Genomic DNA, 22,192 nt, shown 5'->3' on the forward strand with positions numbered 1-22,192 from the left:
TTTGCACAAATGTAAAGAAAACGCTTTTTTATTTCGCTAGACTTTTATCTTTTCCCAAACCCAATCCATATTTTTATATTGTGTTATGGTAGCTGCGTTTGTTTTCTCAGCGTAGAGTTGACTGCGCATTTATAATTTATATCATACACGAATTGAAAGCAACAAGTAACGGGTTCCAAAATGATAAAGTAGGATTTTGTATAAATGCAATAAGAACAACTCTGTTAATAAGCTGTTAGCAGCATTAATCGGTATATCGATAAGTGAATATCGGTCCGGTTTACTGGCAACAACTACAGGCAGTTCGCCGCTATTCGTATTTGTAGGCCAAACCTCCGATTGTGATGCAATTGTTGTTTTAGACGAGAAAGTGAAAGTCTTTGAAATCATTACTCTCTATTGACAAACATATTAACTTAGTTGCTATCAAAACAACTTCACGCACTCCTCTGTGTGTGGTCAGTGGAGAACTGACGATAACGGAGCTGGAGCTGCTGCTACTAGTGCCGCTGCTGCTGTTAGTGTAACGCGTTCCAAAAGGTCAACGACAAGAAGAACAACAGCAACAAACACGGAAAACAACACGCGATCCAACGAGGGCCCATGTGCACGCGACTTAAAAGTTGCGCGCGTAACTGGGCCAGGCCAGTTTAACCTAAAAGCACGCACAATCCCAAAGTATTCCAGAGTGAACTGAGGCATGAATCGCCTCACGCCCACAGGATGGAGCATACTGCCGTTTCGAGTCTCCACCACGACAAAAGTGAGTTGACTCTTCTGTTTTGTGTTATCAGTCAATATTGGCATCGCTTCCAATTCCACGTGCAGGTTGTGCTCTTCTCGCTGACAGCTGGCGTGGCATTGATGAGCGTCCTGTCGCGGTTTTTGCGGCGCCGGAAGCCGCCGCGTCCGATCCGACGCCCACGAAAGTACACTGGTCGGCGTACTCGGAACAGCATGCGAAGTCCCAACGATCTGACTTCAGTGGCCGGATCAAAGGCATCAGCGCGGTCGGGCAGCCCCGTCGGCTCAACAGTCGCCTACTCGGATCGACTGTCACTTGCGTCGGGCTCCATTGGCGCGGGCGCACAGAATCAGACCACGGTGGGCGGCATTGGCGCTGGCGTGGTACCACTGTTGACGGCCCAGCAGCTGGGAGTGATGGGCATGGAGGCGCTGGACACAGTAATCAACTTTTGGGAGGATGCGCTGGCAGCACACTATTCGCCCGGCGGTGTGCCTGCCTCGCTGACAACGGCCGAGGACTCGGAGTTCTGTCGAGAGATACAGAATTTGCTGGAAATGTCGTATACGCTGCAGGAGCAGAGCGAACTCCTGTTTCTTGATCAGCGCTCGGTGCTCTTTCGCGAGGAACATTCCATAGACGAGGCCGAGGAGGATGGAGGAGCTGCCGCCGGGGATGGTGATGATGATCGACACTCGCGCAAATCTGGCAGCGTGCTAAGCCGCGCTGGTTCCGATCCCAATTTCGATTCCGCGGAGAGCTTCGCCTCGGCCCTGGACCAAGTGGCCGATCTTCGCGAGTTTGACGGCTTCATTGAGACGGCGTATGAAGAGTATCCGCTGTTTCAGAACGCGCTCAAACATCACGATGAATACACAGTGCCATGCCGGACGATACGCGCCGAATTAATGCACTGCAGCAGCGATACCGAATACTTGGCTAAGCTCCATTGCGTCCGACTCGCTTTTCAATATCTATTCAAGGATGCAGCCGTGGGCCAATGGATCTGCGATGCGGGCAGGCAAATATTGACAGATCTGCTATGCCTGGGCGATAAGGACACCAAAGAGTTCCTCGTTGGCTACGAGGATATGGTCAACTTTCTGCATGAGCCCAGTAACTGGCCGTGCATCCAAATGGAACTGGAACAGCGAAACGTCAAGGCGATGACATTCTACGATATTTGCCTTGACTTTATCATACTGGACTCGTTCCGGGATTTGGATGCGCCACCAGCCAGCGTCACAGCTGTTGTCCAAAATCGTTGGCTTTCTAATGGATTCAAGGAAACGGTATGAAAAATCTGAAGGAAAAAAATTGAATGAAATGTCACTTTGAATTGATACTGCTAACAGTTAACAGAAGCTTAACAGAAGCGAACATCAATTTGAGTGAGTTTTTAACACTGACATTAACACTGAAAAAAAGAAGAAGCTTAACAATTGAATCTCGTAACTGTTAGCCGTAATTGATCTGCCCAGCTCGACAAAATGGAAAATTTATGCATTTTACAATTGCCCCAACATTAGACAATGCATGTCAAATGCGGTGCAATAAAAACACAAACCCGTAGAGGCGGCAAAAGAAAACTGTTGAACACCTCAATGCATAAGCATTTGTATTGAGGAGTACTCTCAACGGCTCGAACTAAAGCCAAAGTACATTGTCGAGAAGATAAGCAGAGTACATTAAGCTTCACAGCGTTGCCACCTATCACTACAGAGTTTTCGTTTCGCTTACACTCAGTTGGTAAACGCAACATTTTCATACAGAAATTCTTTCTTTCTTCTAGGCGCTCACGACGGCTGTCTGGTCGGTGCTGAAAGCAAAGAAGCGTATGCTCAAATTTCAAAATGGATTTATGGCACACTTCTATGTCATATCGGAGCAGATATCGCCGCTGATGGCTTGGGGCTTTTTCGGTCCCAACGAGAATCTGCGCGATATATGCCACTATTTTCGGGAGCAGTTGCTTGCATTTTTGGCCGACATCTACAGCTTCCAGAAAAGTCGCTTCACCACCATCGAGGAGTTCTCGGAGGACGTGCTGAAGCACATGCAGACGCGCGTCAACAACATTGGCGTCAAGTTCAGTCAGTAGGAATCGGACCACAGAGTGAAAGAGAGAGGGGGAGGGAACGAGCACACGAGAGATATTCATGCAGGATGATGATATTGGGGACCCGGCCAAAGCTTCTGTTTATGTTTTGATGGCAATCAAATTTGAACTACTTCATGCCACATACATGCATACGTTGACTAATTTTAAAGCCATTCACACGCGCCCATACAGACACACACACACACACACACACACACACACATGCACAATTATGATTAAGAATCGCATTAAAGTCGCCAAAAACATTTGTAAAATAAAACTGTTTACTGCCAGCAAAGCAAACCAGCTGCTGGCTAGTTGGCTCTGCCTCTTCTCCGACAATGGGGCATCTCCGATTGCAACAGCAGGTGGAGTGTATCCTCTTGCTTGGCGCAGCCAGTCGTTGCTGTCAACTCGTCGCTGCAAGATGTGCAAGGGTCTGGGCTTCAGCACCGGGTTTGTGGCGCTCTGCGCATTCGTGAGTGGACAGTTGCCAGTTGGAAGTACCTATATATAATTGTTCCATTAATGATGCATCGTTTTGCTGCAGATCTGTTGCTTTGGTGCGCTGCACATGCTCAATAAGATCGTGCACATCAACGAGGAGGTGGCACTGCGCACAGAGTACAAACTGCCGCCAGATGAGAGCGATCGCTGCCAGCGGACATTCATTGTGGACGGTGCAGGTAATGCGCATATCACCTGGCTGGAGCTGTTCTATATGAAATGGACGCTAGTGCTAACTATTTTCTATACATTCATTGTCATGGTCCTCATACGAGCTCAATACTTGAGTCACTTTGATATTAATTTCATTACCTCCAATGCGGTAAGCACCTCATATCGTTTACACTTGAATTCTATTCCCCATAACCTTTGCGCCTCCACTCAGATGATGCTCGTTGGCGGCGTCCTCTCTGTGGTCCTGTTCATTGCCACTGTCATACTGCACGAGCGTATGCCCTTCATGGAGGTCTGGTGCAATGAGTTTATCGTTGGATTCATGTACTTCATAGCCATCAATATATGCGTGGCTGTCGTCTTTTTCCTCATCCACTCCTGTCAATATTACTTTCAATTGGAGGAGCGCGGTTTTTGAGGAAGAAACTCTTTTTCTATAACTGAGATTGAAAGGGTTGAAAATGTTTCGAATTTAATATTAGGTAAATGACACTATTTTCAAGGCAAACTTATTCGCGCGAAAGTAATCTGTAAAAATGTTCACAAATTAATTTATAAACATTTTTTATCATGAACACAATTGCTTTTGTTTTAGTTTCAGAATCTGTACGATCTGAACAAGTATATTGCAAGTTTTCCATCAACAGGAATAAAGCAAAATGTTTTAATAGCTTTGATTTTATAAAATGTATTAAACTAAATACTAAACAAATATGTGAAACACGGCAGCTCGACGATTAAATACTCTATTCGAGATAAGGTTCAGACCGGCTTTTATACAAAAGATATATCTTTGACTATAAAGTAGTCCGATCTGATACGGGTATACAGATATATAGTGAAAAGTTGTTCTTTCCTTGATTCCCCGCTCAATTTGCTTATCTTCTTCAAACAGCAGAATCCGCCAAAAGAGTCTGGCGAGAATGTCCAATGCTTATTTATTTTTGTTCTTTCCCTTAAGCAAAAATCGTAAATGCATCGTGTGCCTCTCCTTCTGGCAATGCCTGCACAAAAGTAGACACATTTTGTATAAAAAAAAACATATAGACACGTTTATTCGATTACAATATATGCTGTTTGGTATAAAAGACAGACAGTGAGATGAAAGTAAAAATAAAAAATAAAATGAAAATGTAAAACAAAAAAATATGAAATAATAAAATTAAATATATATATACATATATATGTATATATATGTATACATATATATGTATATATGGATGTGGGTATTTAGGTAGTACGAGAGTGTAACACAATTTATTTAACAGTACAACAAAGAGACTCCTCTGTATGGCTTGTGCGGTAATTGACTATAGCTGTAGCTATATCCGATTCCGATTCTGATTCTGATTCTGATTCTGATGATCTGTTTGTGTTAGATTTCGATGCTCCTTTGCAAAATGCCAGCGATTGTGTCGCTTAAATGCCGCGATATGAGCGATGTGCCAGGAATGCGCTTATGAAGTAGAGCACCGTATTGACCAGGCCCAGAATGGGGGCCGCCATATAGGAATCATTCCTGCCATCGCGCAGCTTAATTAGCAGACAGACGGACGAGGCAAGCAGCAGTATGGCCGCAACACTATGATAGATCAGCTCCTGTAAATCCAAAAATTTAGCAACATTTAGTTTCCGATTTGGATTGAAATGCAGCAGTCAAGCCAAGCACTTACATAGATTGTCTTGGCGATGAGCCCGCCCGTGCTCAGCGATGTGAGGCACGCAAGGAATAAACAAAATGTCCCTATCATAAATGTGGTGGCCATCAGGAAGTGGAACAAGTCCTGCTCTCCACGATAGTAGGGGCTGTCATGGAAACGGATCGCCATCAGGGTCACCACAGCAATGCCAATGAGCTATAAATGCCGTTAACAAATGAATAAGGTCTAAGTGCAACTGTCTTGAGACGTCACTTACCAGCTGGAAGAGCTTGAGTATGCCCGGAAAGGTCTTGATGTAGCCCGTGTTGAGCACAATGTAGGAGGTGTTGGTGGTGCTGGTGGTGGTGCGTGTTATGGTCACGGAGTGAGACATCTTGGCGGCTACTTAGACGGTGGCTGGTTAAGGTGGGTTGGTTGGGTCTAAAAATACAGTAAAACTATGACAATCAGATAAATGCGTTTGTATTAGCACATGCATAAAATAAAATACATATACAAAATATATATAAAATGAAGATTGCATATAAAATCGGGTTTCTATCCTCAAGATAATCCCTGTTTACTGTCAATGAATAACGTTAACCATAAATTATATTGTTTTTGAATCATAATTATAGAAGATTTACAGCATCATATGGAAATGGGAGTCTTTTAGCGCTACACAAATTGATTCCAGATTTAGAAAATAAGAAAAATGCATATTGATTAATCCAAAGGTTTTTCTATATTTCAAATTTTGCAATTCTCAAACCAGTTTTTTACTATCTATAAATGTCAATTTTCTCTTCATAAAAATGAATTTCATTATGCCAAAACTTGTTCAGACAACTGAAAAATGATTTCTTTTATGAAATATCAAGTTTTTATTAATTTTTTTTTTAACTTGATTGATATTTTAAAAACAATTTGTCAGTTTGAATATTGAAGTAATAATAATAATGTCAGAACTACATACGTGAAAAATATAATATATTTATAAAATATGACTGCTGTTTTTTGCTAATTTTAAAAAATACCTGTTAGTTTCGTTAGTAGATTTAAATACAAAATAAACAAATATAAAGATATATATTTAAAATTCGAGTATACAGTTAAAAGCTTTAAGATCGTGCACCTCTTATTAAATCCGACTGAATCCACTTAAACCTATCGAAAAATAATGGACCATATATTTTTAAAATCTATCATATTTGAATAATTGTTTATATTTTTGTAATCTGAATCGCAGACGAATTTCAATTGAACAGTGCAAGTGCATATTTGCACAGTTGTTACACATCGAATGCCCTAGCCACGCCCATGCCCACACTGTTGTATTTTTGGCCATATAATTTGTTATTATTTTTTCTAAAATTAAACATTTTCAATGCCGGCCTCGCTGAGCGCCAAATGTTATTGAAACAACGCAGGAGAAGCTAGATATTCGATTTACTGTCATACCGATCTCTCTCTCTCTCTCTCTCTCTCTCGCTCTCTCCCACTCTGACTCTAGAGAACACATCCATTCACAGACGTGTATGTATACAATACACAGGTTTGTATTTTCGATTGTGTTTGTCGTCTATAGCCGTACAGTGACGTCATGGGCTTTATGGCTGCTGCCTTTTGTGTTTCAGCAAAATATTTCGATGGAAACATGAATTTTCTGTTTATATATATACACACACATATATATATATATATATATATTGTATGTATATTATATATTTGTATGTATATTCATAGGTTCATGTGTGGTTAATGCATGCATGTGTCGATAAATTTTCGAAATGGGGGCGCGCGTTAAGGCGTGTGTGTGTGTGTGTGTGTGTGTGCGTTTTGGGCAAGTGTTGAGCGAGTGGAAGCAATAGGCGATTTCTTAAAGATCGACAAAATTATATGTGTGTATATATTTGTATATGTAGTATGAGTGCATATGCTTCTACTTAGTTTGAAGAAGTGACATTGACTCGATTCATACAGCTTTCCAGCAATTTCAATTCTCATTGCTAATGAAGGCTATTTATGAAGAGCTTATCGCATTTCTTAACTCAGCTGCAGGCTACTGAGTTGCTGCCTCATCTGCCCACAAGGTCTTAATAGAGGGAAGCCATTAGTCAGACGCGCCCAGCCAAAATAATGACGCCATCCCATCCAGCAAACTTCATTCATTCATTGCGATGACGTAACGACTTACAAACAATACGATTTCGAATTTCGGTTGCGATTCAAGCCCTACCCTCTTTCGATTGGCAACGACAACAACAACGACAACAACCAAAACAAACCGAACCACATTTTATGTTGATTAGTGAGCGGATTTCCGCTGTGCTCTCGAGGGTTCTCTTAAAAATGTGCTTTTAGTCTTTGGTTAACAACAATAACAATAACCAATAACAATAAAAAATGGGCAACAGGCGCCGGTTTTTTAGAAAATGATATCATTTTTGAGCTATGTACATATGTACATATGTATATGTATGTAGGTACGTCTGAACGTGTATGTGCCTTGAATAGTAACAAGCGATTATCAAGCGCAGCTTTTTAACAAAAACCTTTGACAAATTTCCTGCGTATACAAATTGATATTTGTTGCTAAATGAAAAACAAAGAAACAATAAAAGCAAATTGCGACAGTAAAACCTTCGTTATCAGAAAAAAGCAAAAGAAAGTAAAGAACACGATAACAGCATTTGCTTGTTGCATTTTGCTGCTGCTGCTGCTGCTGCACGTTATGCGATTGGCACGCAATGAGATCATCGCAAAAAAAGGTCTGTTTTATTATTGACCCACTCAGTGAACCCAACCAACTCCTTGTAAAATTGATGTCATGCTTTTTATATAGTGCCACGCCCTGGAACTTAGCACTTGCCAATTTGTATTTTAAAAATGCAGCTTATTTTCTACGCGCACACAAATTGAAAAAAAAAAAAATATCAAGCTAAACGTGTACTTTTTGAATTTTTAAAATGTACACACACACACACATATTTATATATATATATATCCATGCTGCGTGTGTGTGTGTGCTTGAATGCGCATAAAATTATATGCGATCGTTTGGTTCTTACTTTTCGCCGACTCTGGTCACACACTTGTGTTTTGTATTGAAAATTCGTTTTGGGCAATGCGTTTGATATTTCGAGCTGTTGCTTTTGCGTCTTGACGCGCGTACGTTAAAAACGAAACTGAAACTACAAAAGTATTTTCAATTTCGTTTACGCCTTTTGCTTCTGCCAGCTGGCTGGCCGGCTGGCCGCTCTGAAGGCAGCGGCGTCAACGCAGCGCCACTATACAAAAACAAGAAGCAAACAAATCAGTAATATATCACAACAAGTTGCTGCTGCTGCTGCTGCTGTTGTTCTACAGTGGCAACGCTTCGCGTCGCGACTCACTCAGCCATTCAGCGAAACGATAACAACAATGACGTCATGATGTCACAACAACATCAATAGCAAAAAACAAAAAAGCACCAATGTCGCGCGCTTTTATTGTTATTGTTAGTGCATTTGGCCACAACATACCCCCGGCACGCACTTACCACTGTAACGGTTAGTTGCGCTTTGCGTTACAATTAATTTAATGAGAAAGCGCGAGAGCAGCCGCTTCTGCACTGTGCTATCATTTCTTGTGACTCAACTAACAGAGAAAGAGAGTGTGAATGTGGGGGGGGGGAGCCTAGGCAAATGGGGTGACTATGAGTAATGCAATAACTAAATATGCATGCACATATACATGTACATATGTGTGCGTGTCTATGTGTGGGCACAGTTTGGATTAACTGCGCTGCTGCCGTCTCAAGGAGAACGCGAATATATGTATACATACGTATATTACAACAAAAGTGTTCTAGTTAAGAGTGGTCGGCTAGGAGATACCCTGTAACATGGCGCTTGACAATATGATAAACAGTTTCTATGCCTATCCCACGTTCTTCATTAAATATTATTTATGAATTGCTTTAGCATATATATATATATATATATATATATATATATATACTGCAAATCGATTTTACTTTGCCAAATTGATTTTGAAGTAAGTTAGAAAAAGCTATTAAAAGTGAACTTATTTTGAAAATACCCCGCCTGATAGAAATGAAAGACTATTGTTTACTGATTTTTTGTTTTTGAAAATCAGATGTAAACATGATCTGGACATTGTATACGAGAATGTACATTAATTACAAAATTCAGGTCTGCAGCTATTGTAATCAATGATACCCACACAGAAATAAATCATTTATAGACCTACTACCACCGACACATAGTTAACATACATTTAAACAGGGTATTTGAAATTGCTTGCATATTTGCAGTTATCAATGCGATTCATCGTTATCAAGTACACTCAGCTATTCGGTCATTCATATTGCCTTCGGCTTTCATTATTTAATATGCAAATTATGAGTTGGGCGTAGTGAGCATTTGAATAATGCCAACAACAAACAGATTGTATTCATCTTCCAAAATAGCACAACAAAGCTTTTGTGCGTTGCATACTTCAAGGCGTGCACCTTTTTTACAACCTGCATTTATTCGAACACACTTTCACTTTGTATTAGTATGCCAGTACTCTGCATAAATAAGTATGTCAACACAAATTCCTTATTGAATATATATTCACCAAAGGGTACTCGAAGCTTATACGGCCCATATACAAGCGTATGTATATGCGAGCTAAAAATAGTATTGATAATCGTGAGGCTAATTGACGAGACAGCTCTAAGACTAGAAAATGTATTCGATCGCTCTTGACCCATCGATCTAGCGTAGAACATGTGTAATACTAATTGCTATATTTATAGATACTCAAAAATCTCTGAGGACCTACGTACATACTTTCTTTACTGTGTTCGAAAATCTACCTATTGCCGTCACACGGATAACATATAAATATAATTCCATTTTCTAAAAATGTTGCAACATTGTGAATTATTTATTTGCCTATAATATATATATATATATATATATATATATATATATATATATATATATTTCTTATATATGTTATATTCTATTTCAAGAAAAACGAATGTTTTTCAAGCACAGTTTTGAAAGTTTGGAGACTACAAAACTTTTTTTTTTTTGGAGATGATGCCTAATGAGCTTTTGAGGTTTAGTGGTCGCATGTTGATTTTGAAAAATAAGGGAGAAGATAAGTTAGAAATATCTTGAAAAAGAAATAACTTCAAACGAACATACCTTTCTCAGCTAGCTGTGGCATCAGAATGGGGTCTTGCTATTAGCTACATTTAAACCTGAAGGGGTATAAATATGTCAATTAAATCGATTATATAGCAAAAGATTGCAGTTCCAATTCTCATTAATTTATTTCCATTTATTCTTGCCTTTTGGGTGTATGAAACATGAATGTATGAGTGATTGTATGTTTAAGGACATGCTGAACCGCATCTCAATATTGATTGGAATTTGGCAAGCAAGGTGTAATTGTGTGTGTATGTGTGCGTGTGTGTGATGATGGCTGATAAATGCATTTGCTTATTACAATATAATTCAAATCCTGTGATCAGTACAATTTATAATTTTTGTTTCCGTGCTTGCTGCTGTTTGCATATATATAATATAGATAGACATGCATGTGTTTTCTCATCTTCAGCATTGGGTTAGAATTAAGGCTAATCTTTGAATGTGTATGCTTGTTGTGTATGTTTATATGTGTGTGTGCATTTATATTAGCTTTAATGGTTTTTTTTTTTTTCGTTTTTTCTCTTATCGAGCTTTAGTTCAACTAGATATCATCGATAAATTTATATATGTTAATAAGGAAACATTTTTTTTTTGCTTGCATTCTTTGTTATGGCAAAGATAGGTTACGAATTTTATGCAGCAGCAACGCTTAAGAACCTTAACTTTATAATAAGAATAAAGGAGAGATACTCTATTCTTCTTCTCCTTTTCCATCTTTTGTGTTGTTGTCTCGCTCTAAATCATGTGTATGTGTTTCTTTTTCTTTCTTGATTTTTTTTTTTTTTTTTTTTTTTGGTAATTTTGTTTGCATTAATTATGTTGCTGCTGAGGCTGTTGGCTGTTTCCAGCTAATTTAATCGAGTCCGTCATCTACAAAGTCTGAGGACTCCTTTTTGGCCTTTGGCTCACTGTTGTTGGAGGGCTTGCCCTCGGTATCGCAGAAGGGGGCGTCATCGCTGTCAGCATCGCCAGCGGTTGGATCGCCGCCTGGGAAGCCGCCCGGGAAGAAGTTCTTGACCAAATTAAAGATCTTCGGGTTCGAAACGTATTTGGAAATGTTAGCCGGATTGGCCAGGATATCTTGCATGGCAGCCGCCACTTCAGGATCTTTCATTTTCGACATCAAATCGCCCATATCGAAGCCTGCGGGCATGCCGCCGCCAGCACCTGGGAAAGCGCCAGCGCCTGGAAAACCGCCTGCACCTGGAAAGCCAGCAGCACCTGGAAAACCTCCAGCACCTGGAAAGCTACCAGCACCCGGAAAGCCACCAGCAGAGCTTTGTTTAGCCTGCTCTTTGCGAGCCTTGCGCTGTGCACGTTGACGATCCTTGATTTTGCGCTCAGCCTGCTTGCGCTCCTGCTTAATGCGATGTTGTTCAATCTTCTTGGCATTGGGAGTCACTTCACGCAGCCACTCGTCGGCCTCCTCGTCAAAATCAAGCTTGCACGCCTGACGCAAATCCTTGGCTGCCTCCTCAAACTTGCCAAGCAGACGATTAGCGCGTCCACGGAACTTGTACGCCGCAGCCGAGTCACAGTTTAGCTCCAAGGCCTTGTCACAGTCGCGTATGCATGCATTCGGCTTTTTCAACTTGAGGAAGGCTTGGCCGCGCTTGGCATAGAATAGCGCATTCCCCGGGTTCAGCTCAATGGCTTTAGTATAGAAGCTGATGGCTTCGTCGAATTTCTGTTCGCTATACGCGGCGGCTGCCTGGCCGCGCAGCTCGCCAGCCTGATCCATTTCCTCCTCAGTGGGTTCTTTGTTTGAATCGCCCATCGGCTGAGCCGGTTCGTTGTCGGCTTCAATGACGCCTGCGGACAGAAATTGAGGTTGGGAGGTTCACCAATATGAGCACGTGATTTTTTTTTTATAGTTTGTTTGCATTCGCTTTTAATTTACCTTCCATATCCAATTCCACATCAGACTCTGGCTCCGAAGCGCTTGCAGCCTCATCGCTTTTATCCGAATCATCTGCATCGGCTCCGGCTGCCGTTTCGGTTGGCTTTGCCTTGGCCCCGGCATCACCGCCAAAGGGACATTTACTTCTGCACCCAGAGCAAACGAATATGCATATATATGAAAATGTGGTGCGCCTCAAGGGAGCGGCTAACACACACTTACCCAGTTTCCGGCATCTTGAAGTTTCCCTCGGGCACCTTACCACCAAACTTTTCAACAAAATCTTTGACAAATTGCAATTGGGGCATGTTCAACACCGTGGGATTTGTATTGACAAAATCAATGAATCCTTTCAGCTTAAGCAAATCTTCGTGTTGCATTGGCGCGGCCATTTTTCAAAAATTTCGTTTAAGTTCTCGTATGTTCTGTCTATACTATTACAAATATATATGTAAAATGCGTCTCGCACAAAATGCTGAAATAAAATTTTCTCCGGTTTGTCAGTGTGACCGATTGTTACAGATAGCGGTTTGACAAATAACTACATGTTATCGAGTATATTCATGAACACATAACCTACATGAAGCATCGATACTTGTTAACAACCCTGTTAATATTTAGTGCGTCAGACTAGCGGCGGTGACTTAGCATCGATTTTTTGTACTTGGTATCGGAAAAGGAATCGCTCACTTTTAAATGCATTTATTTATGCTTTAAAGCACAAAACCAAATAAATTTAAATGCAAAATTGCAGAGAATTAAATTATTTACTGTATATATTCATTTGTTTTTTAATATTAGTTTAAAATATTGGTAAATCAAGGGGTTGAAAAATTAGGTTTCCACCATTCCTACTCTAATGACGTGAAGAATACATGAAGATACATTTTTAAGGAAGCCTTACGCATTAATTCTAAACAGATCGATTAAAAATGTTAACACACCTCTTGTTGTTGTTGTACATTCAAAAGGCCTATCGAACTACTAGATCCAACGAGAACCGAACCACTGCTTGGAATCAGTGTTGAATAATGTTATATAGCATTGAGCGGGAACAAATTAATTCAAAATATTTGTATATGTAAAAGAAATGCTGTAATAAGTGCAATTATTGGCATTTTACAAAAAAACATTATCTATGGTAAAATAGACTGCTGCTAAATGCGACAACAGTGCATTTATGTATTTATACACAGTATAATAACAAAAAGGTGGCCATATTTCAACATATTTTTCATCCTAATTTTATTTTTCTCCGATAATGGACCCAAATGCAGTATAACATATAGACCGCGAATTGTCAATCATTTTGCTCTTCACATTAAGAAAATCGCCAGTTTTTAAGAAACTCTCATTTTTCTGTTTTTCATATTATACCCTATGTTAATGCAAGAAAAGAAATAGCTGGCAATATTTACTTAACATTTGTATACCCTGAACACATTAAAAATATTCTTGATCACCGCAAGGGCATACAAAATGGATGCGTAGCTTGAGAGCCTTCGTACAAAAGCTGACCGATTTTTAACTTATTCTAACAAGTTGGCATCTTTATGTTCCCATAGGTTAGCATTCTTCATAAGTTGGCAGCCCCCAATATAGCGGCACTTTTAATTATTACGCCAACCATAGCATAGAATAATATTTAATTTATAGGAAATTTTTATTGTATATATATATATATATATATATATATATATATATATATATATATACAATAAAAATTATATATATATATATATATTAATATTAATACATATTTTTATATTTTATTTATTTATATATTATTAAATGATAAGATTGTCGATTAATTGCGTTTTTGCATTTGTATACACATAAACATTAAGAAAAGGGTTATAATAGTTTTGCACAAATATATGTTACGAGCAAAAAGTGGCATTTACATATTTTACAATGCAATCAATCTATTTTTTGATTGGACTTTAAACACCAATGTTTATTAGGAATTCATTTTAAAAGCTAAATGTTTGATAAAATCGCGGTCTATACATAAGTTGAACTACCTTGCTTTTAGGGGCATTATCGGAGAAGAAATATCAAATAAATTATTTTAAAGTCTTCATTATTATTTCATATATAAAAAAAAATTATTTAATTTGTTCCCGCTCAATACTGTATAAAATTATTCAGCACTGATTCCAAGTAGTGGTTCGGTTCCCATTGGAGCTAGTAGTTCGATAGGCCTGTTGAATGGACAACGACAACAAGAGGTGTGTTAACATTTTTATTTTTTGCAATTCTGTATTCGAAATTCCTTGGTTTTGTGCTAAAAACATAAATAAATTCATTTAAAAGTTTGCGATTTCTTTTCCGATAACAAGTACCGCTTTGTGTTGTCGATTTTCGATTGATAAATTAAAAGTTTAAAAAAAATTAAACTAACTGGTAAAAAGGTGAACAATTTATGTGTGCAAATTTATGTAAGAGGAAGAAAGAAGCACCTCCGATCTCTGTCCGTCAGTCAATCCGCCCGTGATTATGTATGAATCCAAGGATCACAGAACCTATAAAAGCTAGAGACTTGATTTGTTACTTGACTTGAATTTTGTGCGTAAGTCCTTCAAGTGCCCGCTCAGCGCAAGTTTGTTTCCGATAATCGATAATTTGCAATTTTAATGCAGTTATATTTTTGAATATTTATTTTGTTATTATTTTGAAATATACGAATATTTTATAGCTCAATAAGATTTGATCAAAATTGGTTAAGACAAACAGAAGTTATTCAAGACAAGGTGCTCATATTGTGGAGATCTGTAGATTTTGATAATGTTCTAGGTAATTCTTAATTTTTTCAAAATTATATGTATACTAAGCTAAAGCTGTCAGTGTAGTGATGAGAGTGAGACTGGGCCAATCTGCTTAGCTTCCTCGATATCAATTAACATTAAGTTTACATAATGTTATTTCATCAACATAGATGCCGTATTACAGTGCCGCCACAGTACTCCCTCTCAAGTGACTAGGTCACGACTCCCCTTGGATGTCATCGTTTGTCATAAATGCTGGATTAAGTCGATCCACCGAAACACCAACTTTATTGCCGTTGATCTGCAGCTCTCTTTTGGCTGACGGAATGCTGCGTGACAACCTGAGTTGGACGTATTTTTCTCATATGATCACGAAGAGTGCCTATAGTATAAAAGTTGAAGAGCACATGATCGCATCTGCGCTATCAAAAAATTCATTTGGTTAGGGATTCGGTGTGCCATACAACTTTTCAGCAACTGAAGAATCCAAGTCTTGCTTGACTGACTGAAGTTGAGTCCATGGACTGCTGCTTTCAAAGATCGGTGCAACATCTCTAGAAGTCCGTTTGATTGTGGTCGACAGCCAGGGGTACGGATGTGTGTGATGAACTAGTTCCTTGAACAAAGAGGATTCGAACTGAGTGCCTGGATCCGTGGTTATGGTTCTAGGTGCCCCATTGTGACCAAAGAGCTTGTGGAATCGTTTCAGAAGTGATATTTGTAAGCGGAAGCGCTTTTGGCCAGCGTGTAAAACAATCAATCATAGTGAGACAATATCGAAAGTTTTGATGTGGCGCCATGACCACAATGTGATGATTTTCATTGGAACCGGGTGATTATGTTTGTTGATTTTTGCTCTTTGGCATGGCAAACAGTTCCTGCGCCAGCTAACAACTGCTGAGTTGCCCTGTCACTCGGATGCGATAGATTCTGCACCAATGAGAAAAATTGCTTGAATGGATTAATATTGTCATCGCAGTGAAATTTCTGGAGTTTTAGTGACGATTTCCTTGCAAATAGTCTGCTAATTCTGGGTCATCGGCTTGCGCTTCCTCTATCAGCCGGAGTCTGCGAGATTGTGAAATTCAACTTAACTGGCAAAGTTGACGAGGTGAGACCTTACCAGGTCGTTGCTTAAAAGCATGCCTATATCAGAGGCTTGTGTCAGTTTCGATAATAAACGTTCGTGCTTCGAGCCAGTGCTTTAAATATTTGATAGCCTCAAATACTGACAGTAGCTCTCGATCGTATGTGCTGTAGCTTTTTCCTGCGTTGCTTAGCTTCTTAGAGAAAAAAACCAAGTGGCTGCCAGCTGTCATTAACTTGTTGCTCTAGCTCGGCTCCAATAGCAACATTGCTCTGAAAAAGGCTCCTGAGTGTGCGACGAGTGTGGCAGGCAACTACATTAGTAGTTGATGATGCCAACAAACCCGACCCAGTTGACTGATGGCATCAGGACGAGCGTGGTTGAGGATGGCGTCAATTCGGCTAGTGGGCAGCTTTATTCTGTATTCGTCGATAAGCTGTAGCTGAGAAATTGAACCTCTGATTACGCTAGTTGGCAATTGCTCTGGTTTATGGAAAGTCCGTGTTCGCACTGAATCTGAAGGTTGGCCAAATCAACTTCTTGATCGCCCCATAAGCAGTCGGTTTCCAATCGCGCACATCTATGACTATGATCTATGGATCTCCTAAAAGCTTTTTACCAAATACCGATGGCAGTAAGTCACGTTCCAAAGTACTTGTACTTGCCGTTTGGTCTTTAGAATGCGACGCAGACTTACCAAAGGTGCTATATGAATGATATTTTTTGTGGGATTAGTTTTGTGTATTGCTAAATTGACGACATATTAAACATGCTCAATTTAATTGCAGAGCATGAGCAGCATCTTCGCACCATTAAGGCTGTAAATGTAAATAAATCAAGATATGCAAAGCAGCCGCCAATATCTTGGCTCACCCCCATAGGGCGCAGTATAACTATGCTCGACAAAATATTGATGCGACCAAAAGGCAATTTTGAGTTTCTAATAATGAACCTATGACAAAAGTTGATTGCGTAAGGGGACTGGAATGCGTGTACGCGTGTCCAGAGTTTGCACGCAGCCATCGTCGACTCCAGATGAGATGTCTTGGCAACCGGAGATGCAACATATTAGACTAGACTTCCTTATATATGGTGGTCTTAGGCAGAACTAATTCTCTATCGAGACCACATATGACCGCTCATCGGAGAGGTTTGGCCACTCTTCACACCAACCCTGTGCAGCAGCCAAAAAGAAGTAGTCTACTTCCAGGGTGAACTCAGTAACTCAATCAACCTCGTCATGATTCTGTGCTCTCCTGAGGACATCGAGGATGCTGTCCAAGCCCAAGTTGCTTCACATGCGATAGACTTGATTCAGACATCGCCCCTTCCAGACTCAATCGTATCGAACTCCAACCACTATATCATAAAGCTGCCATAGCAAAGATCGGTCCAAAATAAACTTCTTGTATGATAAGCTTTTTTGGTTTTTAACTGCTTTTACATAAGCCATATCGTATTAGGATCGCATCACTATATTATATAGCTCTATAGGAATAATCGGTCTAAAAACGTGTTTTTAAAGCATTACATTCTGTTTTCCAAGATATTTTCATTAAGCTCAGCATCTACGAGCTTCACTATTCTTAGGCAAATTTTTACAAGGGTAAGTCCTCTGTGCACCGAATCTAAAGAAGCTTCTGGCTATCTCTTAGTCGGGAACTACCGAATAAAGCGCTCTTGTTTCTAATCTGTGTCAATTGCTGGTGATTCGAAACTAGAATTTGATCGGAATTTTGAGGGTAGGCAAATGGCAAAAATCTCTATACCTCACAGTTTTAAGGCTCAGATGACCTCACCGCTTTGTGGTTACAGTTTTAGCGCCACCAACCCAATCAAGTACATTGCACAGACAGCAAGTAATTGTAGAGGTTGCATTTGACAGCATTGTTCCTATTTTGTTGGAATTTGTACAAACCGAATTCCCAACTGACATTAGAGATATTATTGGGTCACTTAAGTAATTAGTGAATAAATGATCCCATTTCAGCAGCGTAATTAGTTAAAGGGGATGAGTTTGCTAAAAATATCTTGGAAAAATAATATTTTGCCATATATATGGAAGCTATATGATTTGGCCCGATGTTGACAATATTTTGAATATATTTGAGCATCATAGTGAAACTAATAAATACTGAGTTTGGTCATAATAATAGTAATAGAAAAAAGTTTTCCATAACGCAAACTACTTTTCGGCTATATGGAGGTCCGATGTTGCCAAGATTTAACATATATGTAGAGAAACTTACGTGTAGGTATTCTGATGTTAATAAAATTTGGTATATATATGAGGAGCATAGTAAAACTAATAAATGGCGAGTTTCGTAAAAATACCTGGATAAACCAAAAAAGTTTCCCATTAAAGAACCTATTTTTCGACCGATCGTTTCTATACCAGCTATATAGTATGCCGATCCGATCCGGCCGGTTCCGACATATGTACTGCCTGCAACAGAAAGACGACGTTATGCGAGGTTTCAGACGGACATGGCCATATTAACTCGGCTATTGATGCTGATCTAGAATATATATACTTTGTGATGTCGGAGATGTCTTCCAAAATGTGTTACGAATTTCATGACAAAATTATAATATCCCCTACAGTGGGATACAAAGAACAACGAATTGCACTGTCTAGTTGAAGCAATTATTCCGGTATCGTCTGTGTGCTCCTTTTTCGCTTGTCCTTGCCGGCGTGTTTCACTTGATCTACAATTTTCATTTGTACACTTTTTATTTGGCAAAGGAAAAACATTTTTCACATCGCTTCGTGCATTGCCACCGTTTCGATTCAACAAAAACATGAAAACAGCGCAGCGGGGCATTCGGTGCAAGATCAGAGAAACAGGCCACCGCGGGGCGCCTAACTGATTATCATTTCGACACCCAATTCTTGTGCAGCGGCTGCGTTTATTTTCAGGTTCTTTTTCTTGTCCTTCTTTTTTTTTCCGAGATGTATTGGTTCTGGTTGGGCTTGGCCTGGATCTAATGATCAAGTGCACGCGAGTTTTAATATTTTTGTCAAGTGATTTCCTGGAATGTGTTACAAACTTCTTGTTTCGGCACTTTTTGGCGGCATAGTTGTAAATTATTGATGTTGACATTTTTAGTGTAAAATGCGCATGCTCCGAATCTGAAACCGAACAGTGTACAAGACCAGCAGTTGTCTTATATTTTGTTCGCGGATTCTGTTACCTTGACCTCGCATATTTATCCTAACCATAGCCACAAGGTTCGAAATAAAACATATACGAGTGCTCGCATGATCAAACCAAGCTGGCTCTTCTGATATGAGATTTTTATTTTAGCTAGTACCTGTTTTTATCTATTATTAAGATTTAATCAACTGTAAGCTAGTCGGGGGGACGCGACTAGGGGATACCTTGTACACTGGAACAGAAGAACATATCTAGCATGGCTAGATCGAAGAATTAAAATAACAATACATAAGCACAGCACAGAAAACAATATAATCGCAATTGAAATGCTGTTGATAGAATTCAATAAAGTCGCGCAAACACGTGTTTTATTAAATGTGGATATCTGTATTACCCCAAAAGTGTTCGCTGACGACTGGATGAGCTAGTTCCTTGAACAAAGAGGATTCGAACTGAGTGCCTTGATCCGTGGTTATGGTTCTAGGTGCCCCAAAGAGCTTGTGGAATCGTTTCAGAAGTGATATTTGTAAGCGGAAGCGCTTTTGGCCAGCGTGTAAAACGATCAATCATGGTGAGACAATATCGAAAGTTTTGATGTGGCGCCATGACCACAATGTGATGATTTTCATTGGAACCGGGTGATTATGTTTGTTGATTTTTGCTCTTTGGCATGACAAACAGTTCCTGCACGAGCTAACAATGTTTTGACAGTTCGGCTAGCCGAACTGCTGCCGAATTTGATGCAGTGTCCTGGCACGGATAATGTAGGAAGGAGAACACTTGTTGCCGCAGAGCTTACTAAGATATATATATTTATCTAAGATTTGCAGCACAAAACTTGCCAAGGAAATTATACTTACGGGGCGAACTAGTTTGCAGAAGCATCATTTTTTGCGATTTCATCTTTAATATCATTTATAATCATTGTCATATAATATGCGTACTACCATAAACCAAAATATTTGTTATTTGACACCCAAATGGGATCTGTCCACTTAACTGGAAGCATTAACTTTCAAAACTACGAAAACTACCTTCACGTGCTCTCGGATTTCCGGATTCATATACTTTTAACAAAATCGATTACATTGTAAGAGGTAAATGGCGTTATAACACGCTGAACCCATGAAAAATTGGTAAAAAGGGTATAGTGTATTTGTTCAAATGTATGCAACAGGCAAAGGAAGCATCTTCCCCCAATGTATAGATATTCTTGATCAGCACCAATAGCCGAGCCGAGTCCGTCCGTCTGTCCACATGCGCACACGCAAGGTTCGCAGAACCTATTAGAGTCGGGAGCTCCCGACTAGAACCTCTTACTTGATGTTGTGTATTTTTGTTATATTGTGTGATGGAATCGATCAGTACCTTTTGAGATGATGTCGTTGTGCAGCGAGAAAGTACGGGCATCTTCGGTACGTCGAAAATGTAATATCCTTGTAGACTTTTGCCTTGAGAACAGTGATGTTCGTAAATGCTGAAAACGGTGAACACATCTTGGAAGACAGATTATTTTGCCATAAAAAACTAATTTTTCTATCCATTCGATCCATCACAGATGTATAATATAAAGTTCGATATTGCAAAGCTAAGCTAGTAAATGCCGAGTTTGGTTAAGATCGTTCTTGAGAAGCTTGTTCCGATATTGATAGGATTTGTAGTGACACTAAATAATACCCAGCTTGGACCAGATATCTTGAAAAAACAATATAGTTTTTCATACAAGAACTATATCAACTCGGCTGTTGATCAAGAATATTTATACTTCCTGGAGTTAACTTTGTCTTTGTATGATGAGATGGCACGTCGTTCGATCGGTTAAGGTAGTTCCCACTTCGATATCACATTTAACTTATTTTTATAAATACTAATGAAATACCTTTCCCTTTACCTGGTGGTGGCGAAAATAAATAAGTTATTTACTAAACTTGACTTGGGCATATGTTGTAGCTCACTAATTAAATTGATTGCTGTGATTATTCAAATTACGATCGCCTTATTAATACATATAATTAATACTCCTTATATTAAAGAGTATTAAAACATAATCGTATCGAGCTAAGAACAATTATTAAATATGCGCATATAGTTTAACAGAAAGACATAAAATTGCAATTTATGTATTTAGAATGTTTTTGACTAGAAAATCTTCGCTCTGATAATAAAAATAATCGAAATTGACTTATTCTACCAGTTATAAATGTATATGTATATACAAAACTTCATTGTTGATGGATTCAGTGACTTTCATAGGTAATTTGGATATCTTTGCAGTGATGTATATCCTGACTTTAGAGCTCAAAGGCAATTGACGAAAAAACCACAAGATTTACCGTGTAATCTTGGAAAGTCTACAGCAGAGCGGGCAAAATATTTGCAGACAGTGAAAGGATTTAAATGTGAAATCCCATAAATCCAATTTACAGAAAGCTGCATATCGGGCATTGCCTTTCAGTGGGAACGGTAACGGGTTAGGGATTTTATGCTGCCATATAATGAAATTTCAATTGAAGCTGACCATTTGTAGCCGAGTAGCTTGTACTACCTGATCTATCTTTCTTTAGCTGTTACTGCTGATACTCATCCAAGAGGGGTGACGGCTGATGCAGAGCCTTGCTTGCGGATTACCTCAGATTCTTAAATCCTTTGACTTTTCCTGCTAAGCGATCATAAAACGTGGGTTATGCATTTATGGCCCCAGCTCCCTCCCATCTCCAGTACCCTTCGCTTTTCCCGTTCGGAAACCTTTCGAACTTGGTTGGGTGCGGTTTAATCCGAGACCACCAAAGAGATCATGACGCACTTATTTAATCTGCTCAGTAGGGTGCAAATTGTTTCTTGAGCGAATTGTTGAGCATCACGCTGACTGCTTACTAGGTAAGCAGATAATCGTTGCTACTTT

The 22,192-nt window shown here is 39.4% G+C and overlaps 4 protein-coding genes across 5 annotated transcripts; 2 read left to right on the forward strand and 2 right to left on the reverse strand.

Moving 5' to 3' along the window:
• Positions 1-73: 73 nt before the first annotated feature.
• On the forward strand, positions 74-2,858 carry LOC115766383 (mitoguardin). Its single transcript, XM_030710286.1, has 3 exons — positions 74-763; positions 829-2,037; positions 2,538-2,858. Exons 1-3 carry the CDS (start codon positions 701-703, stop codon positions 2,844-2,846), a joined length of 1,581 nt encoding a protein of 526 aa, XP_030566146.1. The 5' UTR covers positions 74-700; the 3' UTR covers positions 2,847-2,858.
• Positions 2,859-2,882: 24 nt separating this feature from the next.
• LOC115766384 lies at positions 2,883-4,085 on the forward strand. Its single transcript, XM_030710287.1, has 3 exons — positions 2,883-3,324; positions 3,397-3,675; positions 3,739-4,085. The coding sequence occupies exons 1-3, from the start codon at positions 2,905-2,907 to the stop codon at positions 3,943-3,945; spliced, it is 906 nt and encodes a 301-aa protein (XP_030566147.1). The 5' UTR covers positions 2,883-2,904; the 3' UTR covers positions 3,946-4,085.
• Positions 4,086-4,727: 642 nt separating this feature from the next.
• LOC115766385 lies at positions 4,728-8,347 on the reverse strand. 2 transcript variants are annotated; one of them, XM_030710288.1, is made up of 4 exons: positions 8,239-8,347; positions 5,445-5,608; positions 5,201-5,383; positions 4,728-5,126 (listed from the first exon to the last, which is right to left on the reverse strand). In XM_030710288.1, exons 2-4 carry the CDS (start codon positions 5,559-5,561, stop codon positions 4,947-4,949), a joined length of 480 nt encoding a protein of 159 aa, XP_030566148.1. In that variant the 5' UTR covers positions 5,562-5,608; positions 8,239-8,347; the 3' UTR covers positions 4,728-4,946. The 2 variants fall into 2 exon arrangements, with proteins under 2 accessions (XP_030566148.1, XP_030566150.1); XM_030710290.1 differs by having other exon boundaries at positions 5,445-5,625.
• Positions 8,348-11,148: 2,801 nt separating this feature from the next.
• LOC115766408 (hsc70-interacting protein 1-like) lies at positions 11,149-12,801 on the reverse strand. Its single transcript, XM_030710327.1, has 3 exons — positions 12,500-12,801; positions 12,278-12,423; positions 11,149-12,189 (listed from the first exon to the last, which is right to left on the reverse strand). The coding sequence occupies exons 1-3, from the start codon at positions 12,667-12,669 to the stop codon at positions 11,231-11,233; spliced, it is 1,275 nt and encodes a 424-aa protein (XP_030566187.1). The 5' UTR covers positions 12,670-12,801; the 3' UTR covers positions 11,149-11,230.
• Positions 12,802-22,192: the final 9,391 nt, after the last annotated feature.

This window comes from Drosophila novamexicana, unplaced genomic scaffold (genome assembly GCF_003285875.2).
Source record: "Drosophila novamexicana strain 15010-1031.04,08,12 unplaced genomic scaffold, DnovRS2.1 tig00001151-arrow-arrow-pilon, whole genome shotgun sequence".
Taxonomy (NCBI): Eukaryota; Metazoa; Arthropoda; class Insecta; order Diptera; family Drosophilidae; genus Drosophila; species Drosophila novamexicana.

Bases quoted from the DNA above. Each gene is read 5' to 3' on its own strand.
- LOC115766385 (XM_030710288.1), bottom strand. From the start codon at position 5,561: ATGTCTCACTCCGTGACCATAACACGCACCACCACCAGCACCACCAAC. The intron at 5,384-5,444 runs GTAAGTGACGTC...CGGCATTTATAG, and splicing joins TACTCAAGCTCTTCCAGCTG to CTCATTGGCATTGCTGTGGT. The intron at 5,127-5,200 runs GTAAGTGCTTGG...TTGGATTTACAG, and splicing joins TCATCGCCAAGACAATCTAT to GAGCTGATCTATCATAGTGT.
- LOC115766384 (XM_030710287.1), top strand. From the start codon at position 2,905: ATGCAGGATGATGATATTGGGGACCCGGCCAAAGCTTCTGTTTATGTT. The intron at 3,325-3,396 runs GTGAGTGGACAG...GTTTTGCTGCAG, and splicing joins TTGTGGCGCTCTGCGCATTC to ATCTGTTGCTTTGGTGCGCT. The intron at 3,676-3,738 runs GTAAGCACCTCA...GCCTCCACTCAG, and splicing joins ATTTCATTACCTCCAATGCG to ATGATGCTCGTTGGCGGCGT.
- LOC115766383 (XM_030710286.1), top strand. From the start codon at position 701: ATGAATCGCCTCACGCCCACAGGATGGAGCATACTGCCGTTTCGAGTC. The intron at 764-828 runs GTGAGTTGACTC...TTCCACGTGCAG, and splicing joins GAGTCTCCACCACGACAAAA to GTTGTGCTCTTCTCGCTGAC. The intron at 2,038-2,537 runs GTATGAAAAATC...TCTTTCTTCTAG, and splicing joins CTAATGGATTCAAGGAAACG to GCGCTCACGACGGCTGTCTG.
- LOC115766408 (XM_030710327.1), bottom strand. From the start codon at position 12,669: ATGGCCGCGCCAATGCAACACGAAGATTTGCTTAAGCTGAAAGGATTC. The intron at 12,424-12,499 runs GTAAGTGTGTGT...CTCTGGGTGCAG, and splicing joins TTCAAGATGCCGGAAACTGG to AAGTAAATGTCCCTTTGGCG. The intron at 12,190-12,277 runs GTAAATTAAAAG...TTCTGTCCGCAG, and splicing joins TGTGGAATTGGATATGGAAG to GCGTCATTGAAGCCGACAAC.